The following is a 24202-nucleotide window of genomic DNA, read 5'->3' as shown; positions in this document are numbered from 1 at the left end:
GGCCTGTAAGGAAGAGACTGTCTTAAGTGCACCTGGATTAGGAAGAAGCAGCAGTTTGCCAAGGATGATTGATTTACACTGCAGGGGAGAAGGAGAAGATCAGAAAAGATACATAGCAGCGGGGAGGGAGGAAGGGAGAAAGAAAGAAAGAATGAAAGAGAGAGAGAGAGAGAGAGAGAATCTGAGATGGTGTCAGAACCAGATACAAGGAAGAGGTTTTTGGAAGTGGGTAAGGAGAACCAGAAATGTGCAGTCAGAATAAGAGGGAAAGCAACAGAGGAGGAAAAGACAACAGACCGATGAAGAGGTTTTCACTTACATGAGCCCCACCTGGCAGGAAAGCAGAGGGGCACAGAAAGAGCTGTCAGCTAGAAGGCTAACGGGTGCATCCCATAAAATTAACTGCTATGACTCACAGCAAGGCTGAGGGTGTCACACAATGTCCATGATAATTAGTGGCAGCTTCCATCATGAGTAAAGAGCAAGGTGCCCACCATACTCCCTAAGTGCCAGGTTCAATGTTTCCCAGCATCCTCAGACCCGAGAGTTAGTGAGGCATCAACGTAAAGGACTGTAAGGCTAGTGCTATGAAGTTAGACCCACGGACAGAATGTCATGCATTTCATTAACATCCAGCCTGAAGAAGAGTCCTTGGGGACCTGAAAGCTCGCGCAATGTCATGTGTCAGTTTAGTTGGTCTTAATAAAAGGTGTTACACGGGCTTTGTCCTACAGAGAAAATGGCCATTTTCACTGGGTTTGCTAAGAGAAAACAAATCTCATCAACTACATTTCTTAGAGTCTAGCACATACCTGTTCTCCCTAAAATGTCCACTGCCTTCTTTTTACAAATAAGAGGGCGGTTTCACACAGCTCTCACAGCAACCCCCCCCCAATTTGGCTTTGAGGGTACTCATCCTCAGGGTACTGCAGCCACTTTTCGGCTCTCTGATGACACTATGTGTCACATTTTTATCCTATCCAGACCTACCCCGTCACTCTAACCACAGCACCAAAATTGGCTCTGAAATATGCATTATATACAAGATGGCAAGCAGCTGTTTGTCACATTCACTACCTAAACCTTTAGAGGTTCATGGGGAAAAAACCCTTAGATGTATAGCTATAAATGATGCAGCCCTAAGACTCAAAGCCATTCTGGGCTACCCGGAAGGTTTGGTGGGGTTTTTTTTTGCTGTCAAGTCACATCTGACTAATAGTGACCCCTGGTGGGGAATTCAAGGCAAGAGACGTTCAGCGGTGGTTTGCCATTGCCTGCCTCCGTGACACGACCCTGGAATTCCTTGGAGGTCTCCCATCCAAATACTTGCCAGGGTCGACCCTGCTTAGCTTCTGAGATCTGACGAGATCAGGCTAGCCTCGGTTATTCAGGTCAGCAAACCAAGATTATTTATCTTTTCCAGCGAGCCAACACTCTAAAGGACCCCGTTTCTCCTACTAAATGGAGACTGTTGTGAACATCCTATGAGGAAACCCACATGAAATGTGGTCTTGTGAAAATTTAGGTCTTGTGAAAGTTTGATTCCTTGCCATTACATAAGGGCAAACCCAGGTTCCCCCTGCCCCAGTTTGCTGTTCACAGGCCAGAGAGCAAAGCTAATAAAAAGGGGTCAATTCCCTTGTATCGTAACCACCTTGCTGAACTGATGTGTAACTTCTCACATCCGCCTCAACATGGCAGGCTGGGGGCAACTGCCAGAAATGGAAGATACCTTCAACTTGGCCTGAAAACCTCATAAGCTCCAGCTACCTCGGCAACCCACTGATTCCTTCTCTTGGTCAGGAGGACTCACCTGTGGAACATTCCCCTAGTCTGGCAACCGTACTACCAAACAGGCATCAGGCAGAGAAGACAAGGGTGGGAGGAACTGACTCTCTCACAGAAGGAGGAGTGATGTTTCCAGGGATTCCCAATTCTATCCCCTCAGCCGAGGACAGCAGCAAATTCCTAATGGGTGGGTGGGGGTTCTTCTGGCTAAGGATTCCAATGGGGGGGTCCCCTCTGTCTAAATATTCTGGCCATTGGGAGGATTCACCTCATGGTGACAAGAGAAACACTCTACTTCACTGTGAATTCAGAGCTGCCCTCCCACCATCACCATGACAACCTGAGGAGAAGGCTCAGTGGACCATTTTCTATTATGTGGGCATCACGGCCAAGCTGTCATGACTTGTGGGCTAGAATAACCGCCAGAGTGTTTCAGGCCCTTCCACAATCAACTTTCCAATAGGAAGACCTTGGAACTTCAGTGCTTTATTAATAGTGGATATATTTGCGAGCAGGGGCTTATCATGTTTTCCAATAATACGCAGGTGAAATGATGCCAGTTTTGAGCCTTCCTGGAAAGCGGTTGCTGGCAGTTTTAAAGTCATGCCTCATATCCAGCTCAACCAATAAGATTTGCAACCTGGAAGGAAGACAGCAAATCCCACAACCCAGCACATTTGGCATTTCCCCTTTCTTAAACCAAAAGTATCGCATAGTGTCTAGATCAAGGGAAGTAATACTACCACTGTATTCTGCATTGGTCAGACCTCACTTGAAATACTGTGTCCAGTTTTGGGCTCCACAATTTAAGAAGGATGTTGACAAGTTGGAGCGTGTCCAGAGGAGAGGACCAGAATGGTCAAAGGTCTGGAATCCATGCCCTCTGAGGAGAGACTTAGGGAGTTGCGTTTGTTTAGTTTGGAGAAGAGAAGGTTAAGGGGTGACATGATAGCCATGTTTAAATATTTGAAGGGATGCCATGTTAATGAGGGAACTAGCTTGTTCTCTGTTGCTCCAGAGACTAGGACATGGAGTAATGGATTTAAACTAAGAGAAAAGCGATTCCACCTAAACATTAGGAAGAATTTTCTGACGGTGAGGGCAGTTTGATGGTGGAATGCGCTGCCTTGCGGGGGGTGGGGGGTGGAGTCCCCGTCTTTGGAGGTCTTTAAGCAGAGGCTGGATGGCCATCTGTCGGGAGTGCTTTGATTGTGGGATCCTGCATGGCAGGGGGTTGGACTGGATGGCCCTTGTGGTCTCTTCCAAAAGTCACAGTCCATCTTATTGCCCACAATTAGACATAAACACAATTCATTGTATTGTATGCAGCAAACGCAAAACACAGAGTTGGATTAAAACCAATTTGCACCTCGGCAAGCAGACACGAGAACCACCATAGGCCCACACAGATATAAGGCAGAGGAACAAACCACATTTGAATCTCTGTTGCCCTCTGGCACCAAAGAAAAAGAAATTAGACACAGCTGGTCCTACTTGTAGGGAAACACTGATCATGGAGAAAGAAAGCAATAATCCAGGAATACAGTCCACACCAAACAGACCCAATAATAGAATGATGAGGGGGGGGGGGTGGACGTCGAGCACAATCCACTGGGAAGTTCTACAGTAAGAGAATGTGCTCATATGTAGCGTACTGAAGAGAAGATGCACACATACATCTCCCACTGATTCAACATCACATGAAGTGAGTTTTGCAGTCAATTGTGCCCCATTCTATATGCTGGATTCTATGTATCTGGGTCACCCAAAAGATAAAAAAGAAACCCTCTGTCCTGGTGAAACATACAAAAGTATGCATGGACAACCTTTCTCCGGACAGAATTAACAACTAGGGTAAAATGTTATCCATGCAAAAAAAAAGAAAGAAACAAACAAACAAAAAAAAAAATCCAAAACCCAACACATTTAATTACACAACAAGACCACATTGCCTTTAGAAAACAGAAAAAGAAAAGACAGAAACAAAATATCCTAAATGAATACATTTCCCCCAAAGTGAACAGAGGGAACCAATCTTTTTTTAAAAAATAAACACATTAATACTAAATGAAAATAAAACCCCAAGGGAGAAAAAAAAAGAGAACAATAACAACCCAAAAGAAAAAAAAAACTAACCAGCTGAATTGGGAGTTGAGGGTGAGTTAGCTTGACTTCCATGAGCTGACACATTTGTAGCAGTGACAGCTGTTTTGGCAGCATAAATATTGGCTTCCTCTTGAAATTTACCTATGTTCTTCTTGTACCGGATTCGCTTATTTCCAAACCAGTTTGATACCTAGAGCAAGTCGACGAGAAAAGATAAAAAAAGTCGTTAATAAGACGCTGAAAAAAATAACAAGGATGGAAAATGAAGTGGGAAAAAATGCAAGTGAAATAAATGCTTTGAAATAAAGCCTATCCCCGCCCCCTGAAATCAGAATAGATCCCCCCCAAAGATATCAGATTTTATGCCTAGATTTAAAATTATAGTAACCTGAATTCTAGTTTATATTTCCAGGGTTTGAGCCTTTAGGCTAGGGGTGTCAAGGCCCGAGGGCTGGATCTGGCCCACAACCAGCCGAGGCAGCCACTGCCCCACTCTCGATCTGGGCTGGTGAAGCATGGCCCAGCCTGACCAAGTGACATTTATGTCATATCCGGCCCTCGTAAGAATTGAGTTTGACACCCCTGCTTTACGCCATATTCTAAAATCGTGTTTCAAACATTTTCTTCTGCTCAGGAGAGCTGGAGACTTACTTTTTGAATGGAAGCTGATACTGTCTTGATATGTTATATTGAATCACAGATATCCTAGGGCTGGAAGGGACAAGAGAGCCATCAAGTCCAATCTCCACCCCAAGGCATCAGCTCTCCCATTAAGTATCCCCCCACCAAGCCTTTAATCTACTGTGCCACAAGCAAAGAGGAAAACAAACAATCAAACAAAAAATGTTACAGCATTAAAACTGCTGTTAAACTTTGTGTTCCCACGCATCACTTGGACATGTATAGGTGTTTTGCAATGTTGGCGTAATGCAAAAACCCATTTGTGGATAATCAGAACTCAACAGTCCATACAATGTTTGCAAGCCTTGATATTGTAGATAGTTACCAACAAAAGATAGACCGGACTTCATAGCAAATTTGTTTAGGATTAATTACTGAAACAGTATCTCGTGTTGAGAGATAGTGTGAGTCCAAATATCTTCAAGGGCAGGAGGTAGAATTGCCAACCTCCCGATGGGATCTCCCTAAATTAAAACTAGTCTCCAGACAACAGAGATCAGTTGCCCTGGAGAAATGGCTGCTTGGGTGGGTGGACTCTATGGTGTTACACCCTACTGATGTTCCTCCCCTCCCCAAACCCCCTCACCCTCAAAATCTCCAGGAATTTCCCAAGCCAGAGTTGGCAACCCTAGCAGGGAGAGGGAACTTCCTTTGTCTGCTAGAGTCAGGACGGAAAATAATTTTCTCAGCATTTACAGAACTCACTACTACAGGGCATGGTGATGGCCACTAGTTTAAGCCCTGTGCAGACAGGTGAGAGGCAGTAAACCTCTGAATAATCCTAACCTTGGGGCCAAAGAGCAAAGGATCACCATTGCCACACTTCTGAGCAGCCAGAGACATTTGACTGACCACTGCTGGACACTCAAAGCTTAGAGGAGTCCTGCTTGATCAGACCAGTGCTCCATCTAGACCAGCATCCCATTTCACATAGTGGCCAGCCAGTTGCCCTGGAGAGTCAACAAACAACATAGAGGCCAAGGCCTTCCCTTGGTGTTGCCCTCCTAGCGCTGGTATTCAGAGGCTTACTGTCTCTGAATATGTAGTAAACACAGCTGCTAGCCACTGCTGGCCCTATCCTCTTCCATTGAATCTGTCTAATCCCCCCCCCCCTTAAAGCCATCCATGCTGGTGGCCATTACTGCATCCATTAGAAGCAAATTCCATTTAATTACCAGATGAGTCACAGAATCATAGGGTTGGAAAGGACCACCAGGGTCATCTAGTCCAACCCCCTGCACAATACAGGAAAGTCACAACTACCTCCCCACCACACACACCATGACCCCTACTCCATGCCCAGAAGATGGCCAAGATGCCCTCCCTCTCATGATCTGCCTAAGGTCACAGAATCAGCATTGCTGACAGATGGCCATCTAGCCTCTACTTAAAAACCTCCAGGGAAGGAGAGCTTACCACCTACCGAGGAAGCCTGTTCCACTGAGGAACCGCTCTGTTAGAAAGTTCTTCCAAATGTTTAGACGGAAACTCTTTTGATTTAATTTCAACTCTTTGGTTCTGGTCCGACCTTCTGGGGCAACTGAAAACAACTCAGCACCATCCTCTAAATGACAGCCCTTCAAGTACTTGAAGATGGTTATCATATCACCTCTCAGTCTTAAATCTAATGTCATGTCAGTTCTAAATCTAAAGGCCCACTACTTCATTGGGTATCCCTGAGTTCTCCTATTATGGGAGGAGAGAAAATTGTCTTTCTATTCACTTTTTCCATCTAATGAACAATTTGAATGCATGAAGCGAGCCTCATATTGAGTGAGACCGTGGTTTATCAACATCAGTATTCAGAGTGGCAGCAGCACCCCAGGGTCTCAAGTAGAGGTTGTTCACATCACCTGTATCAGATCCTTTTAACTGGAGACTTTGACACAGCCACTCCCTTGATCCAGATGGACCTTGGCCTGACCCAGCAAGGAAATCCTTTTATTTTTATGTGATAAGTGTATACACAGGCATCTTCTCTGAAATCCAATGTACTCGTGCATGAAACTTTGGATTTTTCATGTTGATTTTGCATAAGAATGGCATCTTCTAATGCTAATCTAACAATACCTAGTTTTTAATTTTGCATTTTGTAGGCTCCCCCGGCATGGAACAACAATAGCTAGGTTCAGCAAAAAGTGGTATGTTGGACTTGTGAATCTGAAAACATGGAGGCAGTTACCAACCCCCAGTATACAGACAGGAAAAATGCAGGGAAGACTCAGGTCAAGAAATTAGGGAGCCCAAGGCTACCACCACCTGAGGATAAAAAGTTAGTGAAAGGTGAGGTTGAAATTGGAAATATGGAAAGGATATCCCACCCCCCTAAAATTCCAGGATAACGTCAGAGCTCTGGAACATGTTTTGGCAGTTTCCACCTTTGTATACTTAAAGAAAGCCACACGTTTTCTGATTGCAGAAAGCAGCAGCAAAGAAGAACATACATGTTGCGAGATGGAGTGAGGATAGAATTATCTCTTTCTTGTTTAATAGGTGACCAGAACAACAGCCTTTATATAATATACCCAAATTACGGGGTGGGCATTCCTCACAGAGAAACATGTCTGAAAAGGAAACCATGAAGCCATGGGAGGGGTTCCAGAAGTCAAGCTCCAAGGGCAACAAATGACCTATCCACATAATTTCTGAAAACGTCTATTCCTCATAAAATCCGGACAATTTGTTACACTGTTCTGAGATGTGACACAGAGAGCCTGCCTAGGGAGCAGTGTAATTTGACCACGTTTCATTGGAAGAATGTTTAAAAAGCTGAGTTTCAGAAGTTTAGACACATTGCCTTGAGCATGAAGCTGCAGAGTTAATCTGTCTGTGTGTGTGAGTATGCATCTCAGCAAAATGTATTTTTTACGTATCTTTTTTCCCTCATATAAATTCAGAAGTGTTCCAGGAATTATGGCCTAACCTGGGTAGGTGAAAATCCCAAGTAGGTTAATAAAGTTATGAAGCTTTGACATTGACGTTGTTATTTTTTGTTAAAGCGCTGGCTAGCTGAGTGTGTATGTGGTCAGTAAAACAAGACTTGTGGCTAGAATGTTTGGCTAAAAGGAAAACGGCCCATTGCCTGGCCAGGGAAATGCAGAAAAGATAGCAGCAGCTTCATTAACTATCTGATGAGAGGGATGTAATCAGGGGAAATGGAAAATCCATGGTTCAGATGATACATTTATTTTCTTTCTTTTAAAAAAAGTTTTTATTTTTAAGAATAAAAGGAGTAAACATAAAAAGGGGGTAATGCATCAAAAATCTTATATCTACTGTTCAGTAAATATATATATTTACTGGGTGTGAATATACCTTATGTCCCAGTTCAATCTCTAACATTCTAGAGTATAATGTATTTGTTCTCAATTTATTTACTTCTATGTTTCTGTTAAGCTTAAACAAAAATACATTTTAATAACACATTTTTAAATATTATCCATATCAAACGCCTCATAGTTTATGCTGTTCTCATGTAAACATAATAAAGCCTCCAATTTTTTTTAAAAAAAACTTATCTGGGTCTTTTATTTACTAGACTAGTTAGTTTCGCCATCACAGCATATTCTGCCAATTTATTCTTCCATTCTTCTATATTGGGACCTTCATCTGATTTCCATTTTGCAGCTAGTACCACTCTGGCTGCTGTGATCGCATATCTGTAAATTTCCTCAGACGCCTTTTCCACTGCTGCTGGCGTTAACCCAAGTAGCAGATACTTAGGATCCAAAGCTAACTTAGCTTATAACATTGTCTGCATTTCTTTATGAACTTGAATCCAATCTTGCTTCACAATCCTACAGGACCACCAAGTATGAAAGAAGGTCCCCTTCAATCTCTGCACTTCCAGCAATGTTCGCCGTACTCCTTATTTTCCTTATTTATCTTCTAAAGGCCCCTTTTGCTGGGGTTTTCTTTGCGGCATTGCTGTGCGAGGGCACCAGGTTGGGACACGGTGCGGACACAGCATCACAGGGCCTACGGGGAGCGGCTAAGACATCTTCGGGCTGTTTAGCTTGGAAAGAAGGCGGCTAAGGGGAGACATGATAGAGGTCTATACAATTGTGCATGGTTTGGAGAGAGCGGACAGGGAGAAGCTTTTCTCCCTCTCCCATAATACTAGAACGTGGGGTCATCTGCTGAAGCTGGAGGGTGAGAGATTCAAAACAGATTATAAAAGGAAGTATTTCTTCACACAACGCATAATTAAATTGTGGAACACCCTGCCCCAGGGTGTGGTGATGGCTGCCAACTTTGAAGGCTTTAAGAGTAGAGTGGACATGTTCATGAAGGAAAGGGGTATTCAGGGCTATAAGTTAAAATGGTTACTAGTCATGATGCATCCCTATTCTCTCCAGTATCAGAGGAGCTTGCCCATTATATTAGGTGCTGTGGAACACAGGCAGGATGGTGCTGCTGCAGTCGTCTTGCTTGTGGGCTTCCTGGAGGCACCTGGTTGGCCACTGTGTGAACAGACTGCTGGACTTGATGGGCCTTGGTCTGATCCAGCAGGGCCTTTCTTATGTTCTTATGTATGTGGCTTTGCAAAGACGTGAGAGCAGTGGACAAAAGGGTCGCAAGATCAGGGCTGCAACTGTTGTCTTTAGTCATGGATTCTGGCCTCACCCCTTCCCTCCCTTCCATGACACTGAAAACAGGTGGCTTCAGAATGGAACAGGACAGACCTTGGCTGAGGGGGGTGGGGTGGGGAGTTTGACAGGCAGGTCCAGGGACCAGGCTATTCCCCCCAAACACAGTGCAGAAAGGCTCACCCTTTCAGTGGAAGAAGTGCTCTTAAAACCAACCACAAGTCAGGTCAAACATTGCCTGAGCAACTGGCTTGATTACAGTAGGGTTGCCAAGTGCCAGGTGGTGGTGGGCAAACCCCCTGCCAATCCACCTGGCTACCCGCCAACCAGCTGAGGGTCGGCGGGCAACACAAACACGCACGCCTGCCCACCGCACCACATCACTTCCAGTTTACACCTGGAAGCGCCGCATCACAAGGGGCCGTTTATCACTCAAACTCCCAGTTTGAGTGGTAAAAGATCCCTTGCAATGCGGCAGTTCCAGGTGTAAATGCATCGCAAGGGGCCTTTTACCACTCAAACTGGGAGTTTGAGTGGTAAAGGCCCCTTGTGATGGGGTGCTTCCGGGTGTAAACCGGAAGTGACATGATCATGTTGGCACGGCTGTGTGCACCATCTTTGCCTCATCTCTGCCCCAAAAACCTCCCGTCAGAAGAGAGGGGGACCTGGCAACCCTATTACAGGAGCCAGCCACCACATAACTCTGTCAATGCCTTCTCTTCAAAAGTGGATTTGTGTGTGTGCATGTTCCTCTTTCTTCAATTCATATACTAATATATCCAACAATTTTCAGAGAGTGTTTTGTGTATGTGTGTGTGTTTTTGCAGTGAGGCAAAAGTTGGCAAGAGTGTTGCAATACTGGCTTGGAAAACTTTGTAGGCATGCTTTTAGAAAGCGACTCAGCTTGATCCAAAGAAATAACAGCTGGATCATTTGCATGTTTTCTCAGAAGGAGAGAAAGTGTTAAATGTACCATAGACCTTATTTCTTCGTTACTATTCCAGACTGTATGACTACTTCATGATTATGTGATGTTGATAATTGTCTTTATGGCTGCAATAGTACATCCCCACATTTAAGAGGGTAACACACACGAGGATTAGTTTCCCTTGTGGATGGAAGCCTAAAACAGAGGAAGAAGTTTTGCAGTTCTATATTTTAATTGTTATCTTGCAAAAACAATGCACATATAGGCATAAATGTTTTTTTATATATTTATGTATATTTTTGAGTCTGGAATGTTGATTGCTTAGATCACTGAAGAAGGCTGTATGGCCAAAACACATATGGTTAGAGTCTAATTTTGTGATTTTATTCACAGTGGGTAGCCGTGTTAGTCTGTTTGCAGTAGTCAAAAAGGGCAAGAGTCCAGTAGCACCTTAAAGACTAACAAAAATATTTTCTGGTAGGGTATGAGCTTTCGTGAGCCACAGCTGAAGTATCTAAAGAAGTGAGCTATGGCTCACGAAAGTTCATACCCTACCAGAAAATATTTTTGTTAGTCTTTAAGGTGCTACTGGACTCTTGCCCTTTTTGACTTCTGTGATTTTATGTCTGATTGTGTTATATGAGTATGTCAATTTGGTAGGCTTTTTGCAGGGCCTTGTATGTGTTATCTGTGGTATTGAATTTTATCCTGAAATAAATATATACATATTTTGTACTGACATAATCTTTAGATTGTATAACCTTTAGCCTTGGATGTCTATTTATTTTTTTTCTTGACCTTTCGGGTACTTAATTTACTCAGAAGGAGCCCCCACACCACTGCCACCATGCCCCCAGATAAAGATTTCCTTTGTACTCCCCTCACACCACTCAGACCAAACCGAGATTCCATATGAAAGCAAATTACTCATCTCGTTCGGCTTTAAGGCCCCGAGAATTGTGTCCCACTATTTCCCCCTCTCAGTGACCCTGGTCCCACTGATATGAGTGGGCCCTGCTCCCAACTAGTGTGCACAATATCACAGTCTGAGGGCAAAGTGTCCGCCTGTCCTTCCATCTCCCTTTCACTTCCCCTTGGGTTTCTCCACCAAATAATCCAAGAGAAACTTGCTCCTCTCGATCAAGTAATAGAAGACTTGACAATAAGACAAATCTACTCACACAGGTAAGGAAATGGCCCTGGCCAGCTAGCTTATAATGAATTTTTTAAAAGCAGTAAGTCCTTCCTGAAGCCAATGAGCTGGTGCGAAGATAAGTGGAAATGCACTTTGGCAGGAAGATCTGCTAACTCACATGACTAGAAAATGCCCCTGTCATTCACATTGACTGCTAATGCATTTTCTCCCTCCCACAATTCTTCCTTCCTGTAACTCTGAAAAGTAATCAGCAGGCACTGGAACAAGGGACATTTCCAAAAATTTCTGGGAATTACCAATGATTATTAATATAACAATTAGTATTGTTACTGGTATAATACCAATAATAGTGATCCCCCCCAATTTCATTACTTAATGTTAGAATACATATCCCTAGTAAAGATAATGTTTAAAATAAGATGGTAAAATATCCTGTTACAGTGGGGAAAGATTCTCTTCAATAGCCTAAAATTCACTGTATGTTGACTGCAATTGTTTTTACTAGGTTGGCACTTATTAATGTCAAAGTTGAGAAGAAAACAGTCTCGTAAGTATTACGAGATACAGTCTCGTAAGTATTACTTCTCCGCTCTAGATATTAACAATGCAATCTTAAACAGAATTAGGCCCTTCGTAGCCCATTCACTGCAATGGATTTAGAAGGGTGTATCTGTTTGGGATTGTACTGTGAAACTGGAGAATCGGGATTGTCTGAGATTAGGGTGGTGAGTGAAGGCCTATCTAGGAAGCTGTTGTAACATATACGCCAGAGGCAGGATATGATGCAATAATTCATTCCATCAGTCTTCATCCTATGGTTCGGGACACTCAGGGGGTTCCAGAGCCCATTCTGTTGGGTTATAAGGCCTAACTGAACTGCCTTTCGGAAAGATCTACACAGACCATCATGCTTCATGCCTGTCTTTGCACACATCTAAGAAGATCAGCAGGACACCTAACTAGGTCATTTGGGGAAGAGAGGATTTCTCCATGGCTCTGACTTGTGCCTCACTCTGGCAACACCCCCTTGGGTTTCCGGTCCTCGGCTCTTTTGGTCTGCTGCTCGTGGACCTGGCCTGGACACCAGTGAGGTCATAACTTTGCCTGATCCCCTTGTTATCACAGGACTCTGACCGTGTGATTCCTGGTCACAGGCTTGCAGCTCAGTGGCTCTGGTTGACGACCGCTGGGTCTATACGCATTTTTCAAGAGCAACTTGCATGTAAGTAAATTTCAGTCCCTTTTTAAACAGATGGCAAGGTGTGGTTGATGCAATGCATTTGAGGGGACAACCCATTAGGAAATTCTTCTGCAAAAATCCCATTCCTTTCAAAGGGGTCAGGAGAGCTTCCTGGAGCAGAATAGCTCTCTCCTTTACTAAAGCAATTAGACAGTCCCGTGTGGCCTATTCTTAAGCAAAGCAAGCCACGCAGGACAGATGGAGCTACTGTTAACTAAGACAGATGAAGTCGCTATTTAAGTGGATACAAGTCTAGTTGACGATTCTCACAAAAGAGATTTACTGGGTAGGAAACAACAAGTGTGGATCTTAAGATCTGCTGTAGCTCAACAGTCCCACCAGTGATTCGGTGCAAGAATAAACAGCATATTTATCAGATCTTATGGTGACATAAAGCGGAAGGAATTGGCACCATGTCAAAAGATGAGAACAGAATAAAAAATGAACTGAAGAAATGGCCCAAACGCTACTAGGTCAGAAATTGTATATTACTTTTATTTTTTTTATTTTTTCGTTTTATATCCCGCCCTTACTCCCCAGGCTCAGGGCGGCTCACATGGTACTCTACATAAGTACAAAGCTACAATAAAAACAATAAAATATCGATATCAGTAAATTTCAGCCCCATAAAACCTCCGTAAAAAATTCCTAAGTTAACAGATATGGCACTCATTTTGTAGTAGAATAGGCCACTGCAAAGCCTACGGATAGTCAACGCCCTGTTACAGGCTTTGACATATTAGAGCACATGAACATGGTATTAGTGTTGTACATATGCAGAATTATTCAATATAAAACCCAATTACACATAAACTACAAAATATATAGCAGAGGTTTAATTTCCTTTTAAAAGGAAGGAGAGCCTGGATATTCTTTGCCAGAGGCTTCTGCTTCTATTACACTATTAAAGGTTTCAGTAATTTATTAGCAACGCATTTTGCCTTTTTCTATGACCTTTCCCAGCCTTTTCAATGGCTAACGAGAAACGGTTAGCAGCTCTTTCTATAAATTTTGAGTTACAGAATAGAGTGCTTGATTCTCGCTTTTCCAATGACTTTAAGTGCAGAAATGTTATCCAGTCCAAGGGTATATGATGCTGACTATGATGTAATGATGTAATGTAAACAATAATTGTATTTTGTGATTTAAACATGAAAACAAGATGCTATAAATTAATGAATGGGTTCAATCTCAACGTATTTTTCTGGAGATGAGAATGATGATAAAATTGATTATATAGAGTGATAACAAAACTCAAAAATGATTGTTTAAAGTTTAGCTCAATAGCCTGGTGGAAAAGGAAGTCCTTATTTGGTAGTACAATGGGAGGCCACTGAGCATGTGCAGTAAAAATGAGAATTGCTCGATTGTCACCTCTTTGAAGGTGACTGAAACAGTATAAATACAGGCAGGGAGAGGGCTAGTACTTCAGACCTCTCTCAGAGGGTCTCAGAAGATGGTGTTGGTATGTATGGCTTTACAAATATATTATTCTAGAATGTGAATTAGATACTTTGAACTAAATCAGACTTCTTTAACTGTTATATTTTAAGTGTTGGATTTTAAAACTGAATAGTATGTAGAACTTGCTTGCTTTACTGTATACATTGTTACTGAATATTAAGACTTTGTAATACTTGCATATACACATATATATACACAATTACATTGGAGTACATCAATAAAAAGACTTACTTTTTAAGTGAGTAAAGTAGTTGAGTCCTGCTTAGTAGGTGACTACCTGAATAAGATAACATACCACTTCTCAGGAAGGGGTCAATTCTAAGAGCATAGTCACTCGAAAGGCACTGACCCTCTTCAGCCCCCCATCCTCAGTTTAGAATAATGCAAAATAAGAATAGAATGAGGGGGGTGATAGGGAGGCCAGCCATGATGGGTAAAGTCTGTTCTCAGCTGTAGGCCTGGTGGAATAGCTCCGTTTCACAGGCCCTGGAGAAAGCTTTGAAGTTCCGCAGGGCCCTGGTCCCATTGGAAAAGGAGTTCCACCAGGCTGGGCCGAAAAAGCCCTAGCTCTGGTTCGAGGACAGCCATGCGGGCTGAAATCTCCAACTAAATTATACTGAGCAGCAGCTCTGAGACTATTCCTTCTTCATCGGAGAAGGTGTTGCTTGGGTCTTATACAGGATCAATCAAGCGGACAGCAAAAGCCTTGAAAGTGGTCTACAAAAATGGTCATTCAAGAGGCATTAGAAGACCTGAACCAGGAACAGGCAAGTTTCTGTAGGATTTGGGTTGGTGGTCTTTGTTTCACCCGTTGTTCAATGGGATATATATGTTCTACTAAAGAAGACGATATAGGTTGTTTATGATGCAGATTTGCTGAGCATGGGTCTGTTTCAACAACGTCGCTATCAAGGAGGCTGAGAGTTTGGGCAGGTTGGGAGCAGCATGAATCCCACTGAAAAGTTGTGGTCCTTTCCTAGGAGCAATCAAGTATGGTAGACTGAATAAGTGGACTTTGACTAAAAATTAACATCAATAGCCAACAGCTGGTCAGAGTTTGACATCCAACCAACCAGCCCAACTCTGCCCCTGCCACTGTAAGAATATGGAAATCATGTGGAGAAACAGAAAATGGTATGGATTGATAACGGAAGTGGGTGTTACATCCAGTGGTAAATATAAGAATGATTGCTCCTCACGAAGAAGAAGAAGAAAAAGAAGAACAAGAACAAGAATGAGAAGAGGTGGTTTTTATATGCCGACTTTCTTTACCACTTAAGGAAGAATCAAACCGGCTTACAATCACCTTCCCTTTCCCTCCCCACAACAGACATTCTGTGAGGTAGGTGGGGCTGAGAAAGCTCTAGAGAGCTGTGACTAGCCCAAGGTCACCCGGCTGGCTTCATGTGGAGGACTGGGGAAACCAACCCAGTTCACCAGATTAGTGTCCACCCCTCATGTGGAGAAGTGGGGAATCAAACCCGGTTCTCCAGATCAGAGTCCACCGCTCCAAACCACCGCTCTTAACCACTACACCATGATGGCTTTCTTATAGCTCAAGAGATGGGCATTCCCCATCTCAATGAGATGAGCATTCCCCGTCTCACTACCACATGGTCTTCACAGAATAATCAATAACTTTCTATGTTCCATGTCATCATCTACCAAGGAATCCCTTTGCATCTGCCACAGAATCTGTACTTTATGAAAGATTTCGGGGTATGTTTCAGGACAAATGCTCAATTCGTACAGACCACTGGCCAAGCACACTGGACTTCACTGCATTGGGGCTTTACTGAGGAAGATTGTGAGTGTCTGGAAAGAGGCCTTTCAGGGGAAACCTCTGAGTTTCCCAATCAGGAATCCAAGACTTGCCCAGAATATAGTTTGAAAACCATGATCCTGAGGCAAGGAGTGTTTGCCCTGATCTTGTTTGGGTCATTATATAATTCCACGGCATGGAAATTAACCCCTTGCCTGACTGCTCAAAATACAAAGGAAAACAATTAATTAGTCACTGGGTACCCAAGGCTGGGTGGAGAAAGATAAAATAATGTTATTTATAAATATGTTTACTTTAAGGCGCTTATATCAGAGTAAAAAACATTAAAAATGATAAAACAAGGCTCAATAGCAACTAATAGGTCGATAAACTTAAACCACATACCATATGCGTTTCGGCCAACTGGCCTTCGTCAGTGGTCAGATAAAAACCCATATAATGCACAAACATTCAAAATTCAAATGTATCACAATATATAGACAGATTTATAAAAGCCCAGGTATGTATGTAGGTTATATATCAATTTTCAAATCTGAAAGCCCACTAGGTGGGATACCTACAAGTTGTTCTATTCTGGGCTCTATTAGTGTCCCATACAGAGTGTGCATGCTAGTATCAACCTGACAAAACCTTGTTTTATCATTTTTAATGTTTTTAACCCTGATATAAGCGCCTCAAAATAAATATATTTCTAGATAACATTATTTTATCTTTTTCCACCCAACCTTGGGTACCCAGCTCTTGGTTTTTCAGGTTGGGCTCCCCCCTCTTTTCTTGTTTATTAAACAATTCACTAGGGCCTGGTAAAAGCCATGAACTTTCCAAATACTCTAGACAACTTGATTTTTCTTTATATTACTCCTTGCTCCTGCCCTCACAATACTGCCCTCCCCCTATGTCTTCTCCTTGCCCATTTCCAAGCCACTCTGATCCTCCTTTCCTATGCAAACAACCTTTTGCAGCCTTCTGCTGATTCCTTCTGTCTCCATAAACACAGATCCCAAGAACGGATCTCCACCATTAGCAAAAAGGGCCAGGCACAGAGAAACCTGCTTGATCTCTACATCACAGTGAGTGGTAGGTCTTACCTGTGAGACTGTGATGCCACATTTCTTGGCTAGTTCCTCTTTGGCTTCCTCACTGGGGTAAGGGTTGCTGAGGTGGGAATAGAAATACTCATTGAGGATTTCTGTAGCTTGCTTGTTGAAGTTTCGTCTCTTCCGTCTGGAGAAAGGAAAGACAGTTGGCGTCCATGATCCAGAAGCAATCATTTTAGAGGGATTGCCACCCATAGTTACCAGAGGCATATCAGCTCCCCTTCCCCATGTTGCCTCGCAGGATTCAAATGAACTGCACTCAAGAAACTTCTCACTCCCCCCCCCCAGTGATTCCCAAAGGCCAAACTATGTATGACTTGTGGACACATGTCACTTTCTCTCCCAATGTTGCTTATTTTAAACGAAAAGTAGCCTTAAGAGGCTATATATTTGATTGGATGAAGGAAGAAGGAAAAGATGCTTGACCCTTTCCTCATCGGAATCTTTTCAGATCAACATTGACTTTCCCATGCTTGTGGGGTAGAAAGAAGCCAGAGAAGAGAGGGGTTTAGCACCCCTCCTCGAGTGCCATTTTCCCATTCCTGATGGAAGTCTCCAAAGGCTGCTTTTCATTACAAAAAAGTCAGGAGACAGTTTCCCCATTGGCTCGGGAGGGTGGGGTATAAATTGAATGAATGAATGAATAAAATATACATGGCATAGCCCTTAATCTTGTGTGCAGGGGAGGTGGTGTGGCTAAGAACATAAGAACATAAGAACATAAGTGGTAGAGCCTCTACTTGGCATGCAGAAGGTCCCAGGTCCAATCACCAGCATCTCCAGTTAAAGGGATAAGGCAAATAGGTTACGTGAAAGACCTCTGCCTGAGATCCTGGAGAGCTGCTGCTGGCCTGAGTACGCAGTACTGACTTTGATGGACCAAGGGTCTGATTCAGTATAAGGCAGCTTCATGTGTTCATGTGTTCTCTCTTTCTGCATTTCTATGCAGCTCCCAGGCTAAGCCTTATAAGGCTTGGGGCCAACATACCTTAAGAACTGCCTATGAACCTACCCATTCTCTCTGGTCATCTTTGGAGGCCTTGCTTTGGGTGCCTTTGCTACCTGATGCTAGACAGGTAGCAACCCGAGAAAGGGGCTACCCGTGTACTAGAAAACAACCCTTTAGCTCACCCATCTTCATCCCTGTCAAGGTTTAGCAACAGTTCACTCCAGGTTTAAAACGTGAATAGTTCAATGCCTGCTTTTTTCTTAAAGAAACAAGTACAGCAGCCTTATTGCTAACTCAACAAAAGTTACAGCCACAAAGTTTGTTCTTGACCCACCTGCTAATATACAACCATGTTGACAGATAGACTGCTTAAAAGGAGAAAAGAAAGAAACAACTCTTTCCCAAGGTACAACAAACGTTCTTCCTTGGTCACCTGCAAGTGACTCTCCTTACCTGCTTCAGGCAACCAAATCAAGTGCTATTTTTTACACGTTGGAAGTAAAAGCTCACCGCGCATCGAGAAATCGGGAACGCAGGATCATGACTGCTTCACACGTGCTCTGTTTGAGCTGCATCTGGATGGAGCTGAACTTGCGGTGGATGATGCTGACCATCCGCTCGATCTCCTTGGGCGAGATGGGTCGGGTCCGGCTTTGCTCCCGCAGTAGATTCATTACGTGGGTGGTGAACTCGTTGCATGCCTGGGACAACAGGAGAAAAAGCAAGGAGGAACCCTTAGGACCAGAGGAGTCATGGGATGCTGTGTACAAGCTGGCGCCAATACAATGCAAAACCCACAAACTCTGTTATTGCTGGAGAGTATTTCCCATGCCGTGATCTTAAGATGTCCACACAAACATCCCCCTAGAGAGCATTGTGCTTGACAAACACCAACTTGCTTGTGGTCCCTGGCCCAAGGAGTGTGCGGCTGTACTCGACAAGGGCCAGGGCCATTTCAACCTTGGCCCAGACCTGGTGAACTCCCTCCCTAGTAACATCAGGGCCTTCAGGAGTTACGCCGGGCCTGCAAGATGGAGCTATTCCACCAGGCCTACAACCGAGGATGGCCACAGGTTGTAATCTGTGCTGGACTCCCTACCCTCTCCCTCCATCTTTATTTGGCAGTCGTGTGGTCTGTTGCTGTCTGTACTGCTTTTCCTGTGACCAGAGCTGGAAAAGAAACTAGAGCAAACCTAATGGCTTCTCTGATGAGGTGAGGGTTGATGGAGACACTATGGGGATGGAGTTGCGTGCTGTTCAGGTGTGTATCAACGTTGAGCTGATGGCAGACTGCGCTGTGTGGCGGTGGTGGCTGTCGGCGCCGAGACAAGATCAACAGCGATCAATGCCAAACCGGCTCAATGTCGTCTACTTTGCACGTAGCTGTTTGAGGCAGTTTCCCCTCAGGTTTTCCCTTTGGCCTTCTTACAGGCGGTTCTGAAGAAGCTCTTGTCTCAGATCCCACCAAAGGTGCCTTTGAAGTTGAGGCAACTGGGTCAGAAATCACAAACGGCGTTTAGTCATTTTTTTCAAGCTCCTACAGAACCCTAAGGGATTATTCTATAAAGAAGCCGTCAGATAGGCCGCTCTCTCCTGCCTGGCCTTTGGCATAAGTATGGCACAAGCCTGGCAAGTAGACAGAATATGCCCCTCGCTCAGACACATTAGGCAGTCAGAATGGGCATCGTTTTGGGCCATTTTAGGGCGGCACTTCTGGCACTTCTTAAACAATGCCCCTTTCTTATTTTTCACCTCCGTTTTCTCCTCAGAAAAGCTGTCAAAAGATGAGAGACAGAGTCAAAGATGTCACATCCTCTCTCCGCAGCGGTAAAAAGAGAACTGAGGGAAGAGCACCTCCTCCCCCTCAGTCACGCAACCGTTTGGGCGGGAAAACGCAGCGCCAGACGGAGGAGAGGGGGAGCGCTCTATGGAGCCGATGCTTCTAGAAGCTTACGTATCTCTTCTCTGTGGCCTGCCTGCACGTGCGCAGTCCCATGTGGGGATGCACAGAAGCCATGAAGATGAACAACTGATTACAAGTATGAAGTAACTGCCTCCAGCAACTCTGGATATGAATCGGATAATGATAGGGCAGGATCATGGCTCAGTGGCAGAGCATCTGCTTTCCATGCAGAAGGTCCCAGGTTCAATCCCTGGCATCTCCAGGCAAAAGTATCAGGTAGCAGATGATGTGAAAGACCTCTGACCAAGATCTTGGAGAGACTCTGCTAGTAAGAGTAGTGAATACTGACCTTGATAGATGAAGGGTCTGACCTGGGATATGGAAGCTTCAGACGCATGCTCAGTAATAATCATTATAGCCACAGAGATGGAGAATGCCATAATGGCGTCCATCATGAAAGGCTGAGCAAACAACAACTGAGATTAAAGATGATGAAGACATCACACTACCAGAAGTTCAAGTTTCTAGGGCCCAGCTCTTGCTGACTGTACACGGGCCAAATATGACAGAGATGTCTCTACTTTCCACAGTCTTTTGGTCAGCCAGGGTCCTGAGCTGAAAGGGCAGGCGATTTGATTGCCTAAAGGCAAGAAACTAGCTAATGGGAAGAGGAGACCTCCTTATTTCCCAAACCCTACAAATGCTGTAGGGAGATCTACTTGCTACACAACCCAACCCAACTGGTCTCTGATCTCCCCGTGCTTTTTTACGATTCTGAGATTAAGAGAGAGAGCTCAGCATACACACGGAAAATTGTGTTCTGTTCTTGTTTAGACTGTGGCAAATTAAACACCCCACAGCCAGGTGACTGCATCATATAAAACACATTTTAGTAATAGTGCTATAACTGTGGTCTGAGGGTAACAAGAACCTCTGGCTGAATGAGGCACTCAAGGAAAGACGTGTCCAGGACCAACAGGCTAATCAATGCTCATCAGTCTTGTTTTCTCTATCTCCTTCATTAAGAGGTGAAATTCAAACTGGATGCTACACAGAGTGCTGTGTAAGAAAGAACTCAAAAGCTGGGTACCCAAGGTTGGGTGGAAAAATAATAAATAAATATATTTTATTTTAAGGTGCTATATAAGGATTAGGGCCCCGTGGCACAGAGTGGTAAACTGCAGCATTGCAGTCCAAGCTCTGCTCATGACCTGAGTTCATCCCGACGGAATTTGGTTTCAGGTAGCCAGCTCAAGGATGACTCAGCCTTCCATCCCTTCCGAGGTCGGTAAAATGAGTACCCAGCTTGCTGGGGGTAAAGGGAAGATGACTGGGGAAGGCACTGGCAAACCACCCTGCAAACAAAGTCTGCCTAGTAATCGTCGGGATGTGACGTCACCCCATGGGTCAGGAATGACCCGGTGCTTGCACAGGGGACCTTTACCTTTATATAACGATTAAAAACATTAAAAATGATAAAACATGGCAGAATGGCATCTTATAAGGTTGATAGACCTATACCACACACCAGATGCGCAAGCCTGGGCTGGTATATGGTTGTTTGCCTATGTTGAGATATTTGGAAATACTTGTGTATGCATTATAAGGGTTTACTTTGACCACTGATGAAGGCCTACTGGCCGAAATGCGCCTGGCATGTGGTATAGGTCTATCAGCCTTATAAGATGCCATTGTGCCATGTTTTATCATTTTTAATGTTTTTTGTTTTTTTTAATAATTTTTTTATTATTTTTCATAATACATAACAGATAGACAATCTTCCAACAATTACTAAAAGTCGTCTACAGAAAAAAAGAACGGAATAAAATGTTATTGTTAGAAATACATACATGTGATAAAATAAAATATAAAAACTTCCCCTTCACCTCCCTCCATCTTGTTATAAATTTATACACTCTTTTGTATAACAGTTCTAATCCTAATAGTATGTTGTAATTTTAAATATAATTTCCTTGTTTAGTCAATTAAAATATATACAAATGCTAGTTCAAATTATTTGATAATTATTTCAGTATTACAAATCAATCCTAATATATGAAGTATAATTTTTAAGTGTAAAACATTATTTATAACAATATAAAGAAAAAAAGGATTAGATCAAAGAGTATCCTTCAAGTTTCCCCATTTGAAATTCATTTTCACAGTAAACCCTCCATGCCTCCCATTCATCCAAAAATTGTATATTATCTTTTTGATTTATCAATGCCATCTCCGCCAATTCTAACATTTTCCGAATCCAGTCTGTTTTGTCTGGAATATCCAGTGACTTCCATTTAGCTGCATATACTAATCTTGCAGCAGTGGTGGCATATATAAAAAATGATCTCTGAGTTACAATAGAGTCCGGTATCATACTAAGTAACATCATCTCAGGTGTTTTAGGTACATTGTTCTGAATAATTAGCCTTATTTCATTATAAATCATGTCCCAAAATTTATCACAAGTCCACCACATATGATGAAATGAGCCTATTTCATTGTTGCATTTCCAGCATTTCGGGGACAAAGAATTGTAGGCCATTACCAACTTTTTAGGTGTTAAATACCACCTATACATCATTTTATAGATATTTTCCCTTAACAGTTGAGAAAGTATGTTTCATATCTCGCGACCAAAATCTTTCCCATCTGTTCAATGATATGTCGTGACCCAACATCTGTGCCCAGTTGATCATTGTAGGTTTTATTCGTTCTTGCTCACAATAAAGTTCTAGCAATAGTTTATACATCTTAGATATTAAGTGATCATTTGTATCCAATAAAAGTTTTTGAAAAGTTGATTTAGTTTTAGAAAATCCTGTTTTCAAATCTTGTGTAAAACGGAATTGATCTGGTGATACTGAAACCAAGTCAAAAGATCCTTAACTTCATCATAGTCTTTCAACGAGCATTTGTTACCATCCCATTTTAAAAGGTCTTGATATGTAATGAACTGAGCTGGTCTTAGTGGTCGTAATGTCAGCATTTCTTGCGATGAGATCCACATTGGTGTCTTTGGTTCTAAAAGATATTTGTATTTTTGCCATATCTTAAATAAAGAGGATTTAACCCTATGTTGTTGAAATGCTGTATGTACCTTAATTTTATCATACCACAAATATCCATGCCAACCACTTCTAATATCGAACCCCTCTAAGTCAAGTAGTCGGGTATTAGACAATTCAATCCAATCTTTTAGCCATACTAAAGCAGCCGCTTCAGCATACAACTGAAGTTAGGGAGCACAAAACTGCCCCTATCCTTAGAGTCCACTAAATATTTATAAGCAATTCTTGGTTTTTTCCCTTGCCAGATAAAGTTCAGTAAATCTTTCCTCCAAACATTGAAATATTTTACTTGGGAGATTATAGGTAAATTTTGAAATAAAAACAATATTCTCGGTAATATATTCATTTGAATTGTCGAGATACGGCCCATAAAAGAAAGTTTTTTATTCATCCAAGTTGCCATATCTTTTTTGATTGTTTCCCAAAGTTTAGAGTAATTGTTGGTAATCAAGTCTTTATTCTTAGATGAGATCCAAATCCCTAAGTACTTAACTTTATTTGTTTTCTCCCATCCTGTGATAGTTAAAAAATCTTTCTGCTCTGTTTCAGATAAGTTTTTAAATATCATTCGTGTTTTTTCTTGGTTGATTTTAAATCCTGAGACACAGCCATATGAATTCAATATTTCCACTAGTTTGTTTGCAGATTAATTTGGATCTTCTAATACTAGCAGTATGTCTTCTGCAAATGCTCTCATTTTGAATTCAAATTTATTTATTTTTAAACCATGGATATCTTTTGATTCTCGTATCTTACAGCACAAGGTTTCTAGGACCAAAATAAAAAGCAAGGGGTAAGTGGACATCCTTGTCGTGTTCCTTTTTGTATATTACAATTATCCGACATTGGTTCATTAACCAATATTTTTGCTTGTTGTTTCAAATATATAGCTGTTATGCCTCTCTGAAATCTTTCACCAAAATTCATTTTTTCTAGGACTTTTTTATGAAGTCCCAAGAAACCATATCAAAGGCTTTTTCAGCATCAAGGAAAACAAAGGCTGCTTTATGTTGAATGTTATGTTCATAATATTCCATTGCATCTAGAAGAACTCTGAGGTTATCCTTAATTTGCCTTCCCGGAACAAAACCAGCTTAGTCTTCATGAATTAGGTCTGTAACAGAGGCATATATTTTATAATCCACATTCAATAATGAGATAGGTCTATAATTGGTTACTTTTTCAGGGTCTCTTCCAGTCTTATGAATCAGAGAAATAAAAGCATGTGACCATGTTTCAGGTGATGTCCCTGTATCTAATATTGTGTTACAAATAATTAAAAATGGATTCAACAAATTTGATTTAAATGTTCAATAAAACAAAGCCGTTATTCCATCTGGACCGAAAAACAGAGTAGAACTTCTTCTAGTTCTTCCAAGGAAATTGGAGCATCAATAGTCATTTTTTGGGCTGATGTTAATTTTTTTATATTAATGGAGTTCAAGAACTT

General features: G+C 42.5%; 1 protein-coding gene and 1 non-coding gene across 8 annotated transcripts in view; one reads left to right on the top strand and one right to left on the bottom strand.

The window, feature by feature from the left end:
- PBX1 (PBX homeobox 1) overlaps positions 1–24202 on the bottom strand; it is a 255177-nt gene that overhangs the window by 19382 nt on the left and 211593 nt on the right. For 4 of the 7 annotated variants that reach the window (XM_056844312.1, XM_056844313.1, XM_056844316.1 and 1 more), the window contains exons 4-6: positions 18292–18482; positions 16824–16959; positions 3925–4084 (exon numbers count right to left, since the gene is read on the bottom strand). In XM_056844312.1, coding sequence (XP_056700290.1) covers positions 3925–4084; positions 16824–16959; positions 18292–18482 — 487 coding nt within the window. The remainder of the gene's footprint in view (positions 1–3924; positions 4085–16823; positions 16960–18291; positions 18483–24202) is intronic. The other 3 variants (XM_056844314.1, XM_056844315.1, XM_056844318.1) reach the window with 1 other exon arrangement.
- On the top strand, positions 19876–19946 carry TRNAG-UCC (transfer RNA glycine (anticodon UCC)). The gene has a single exon. It is a non-coding gene; the product is annotated as a tRNA-Gly (tRNA).

Source organism: Euleptes europaea, chromosome 2, assembly GCF_029931775.1.
Source record: "Euleptes europaea isolate rEulEur1 chromosome 2, rEulEur1.hap1, whole genome shotgun sequence".
Taxonomy (NCBI): Eukaryota; Metazoa; Chordata; class Lepidosauria; order Squamata; family Sphaerodactylidae; genus Euleptes; species Euleptes europaea.
This window is presented reverse-complemented; position numbering and strand designations above follow the sequence as displayed.